Genomic DNA, 1023 nt, shown 5'->3' with positions numbered 1-1023 from the left:
TGTGTGTGTGTGTTTTGTGTGTGTGTGTGTTTGTCTGTGTGTATATGTATGCACTTGTTCATATGAGCGTATATGCAGATAACTATACACATTCACCACATATCATATGACATACTTAGCCAGGGCCTCTGCCGCATTCTGGGCGGCCTTCTGAAGGGCATCGCTCTTGGCGTGGCTCTCCGTATTCCAGGTAACAAATGTGGACGACGAAGCACGGGGGCTGGCAGCCAACTTCATAAGAATGGCATCCACCATATCCACCGAAATCGCCTGTTGATCTGCGAGGTTTTTAATTCTGAAATGTGGGGTGTAGGTATATCAGCATATCATTGAATACATGTACATATATCAATATAAACAAACAGCCATATTAGCCATACGATGCTGTGTAGCTAATGTGTAGACATGCCTTCTATCTGATTCTGATATCGAGTGATTTCACAGCCCAAGCAGAGCTACGTACAACCCCTTTAGAGGTAAATGTAGGTAATGCTTGCATATACAGAGGTGAGCATTGGTAGATGGATGCATATACACAGATATACATAGGAAGACCCTTACATATACAGAGTAGAACGTAGGTGTATGCATATAGTGGTAGATGCATGCATAAACAGGGGTTAACGTACGTAGTGACTTGCATATACAGAGGTGAGTGTGGGTCGATGCATGTAAATACAGAGGTGAGTGTAGGTATATGCATGCATATACCTGGTCGTCGCTGCCTTGATCATATCGTCACTGAGGTCCAACTCCAGTGCTCGTGCGCGGTTAGCCATGGCGTTCCATCCGGTTAATCTGTGGGCCAATTGGATGCGTCGCTCTACGCCGAAATCTGCAGGGTTTAATACCTACCCCACACACACGGTCATGCAGACATATGAGAAAACGAAAAAGATTTGTGGAAATGTATACGTGTACGTACATATATATATATATATATATATATATATATATATATGTGTGTGTGTGTGTGTGTGTGTGTGTGTGTGTGTGTGTATAGTATATATATATATATATATA

At 42.4% G+C, this 1023-nt stretch overlaps 1 protein-coding gene across 1 annotated transcript; it reads right to left on the bottom strand.

Annotated features, from left to right (window-relative positions):
* Positions 1-115: 115 nt before the first annotated feature.
* SARC_17128 (hypothetical protein) lies at positions 116-295 on the bottom strand (the record flags this gene model as incomplete). Its single annotated transcript, XM_014288776.1, has 1 exon — positions 116-295. A coding segment is annotated over one exon (180 nt), but the record flags the coding sequence as incomplete, so codon positions are not given.
* Between the last annotated feature and the right edge of the window lie 728 nt (positions 296-1023).

The sequence above is a fragment of the Sphaeroforma arctica genome (assembly GCF_001186125.1).
Source record: "Sphaeroforma arctica JP610 unplaced genomic scaffold supercont1.9817, whole genome shotgun sequence".
Lineage (NCBI taxonomy): Eukaryota > Ichthyosporea > Ichthyophonida > Sphaeroforma > Sphaeroforma arctica.
The sequence above is the reverse complement of the archived record's forward strand: the minus strand, read 5'-3'. Positions and strand labels throughout refer to the sequence as shown.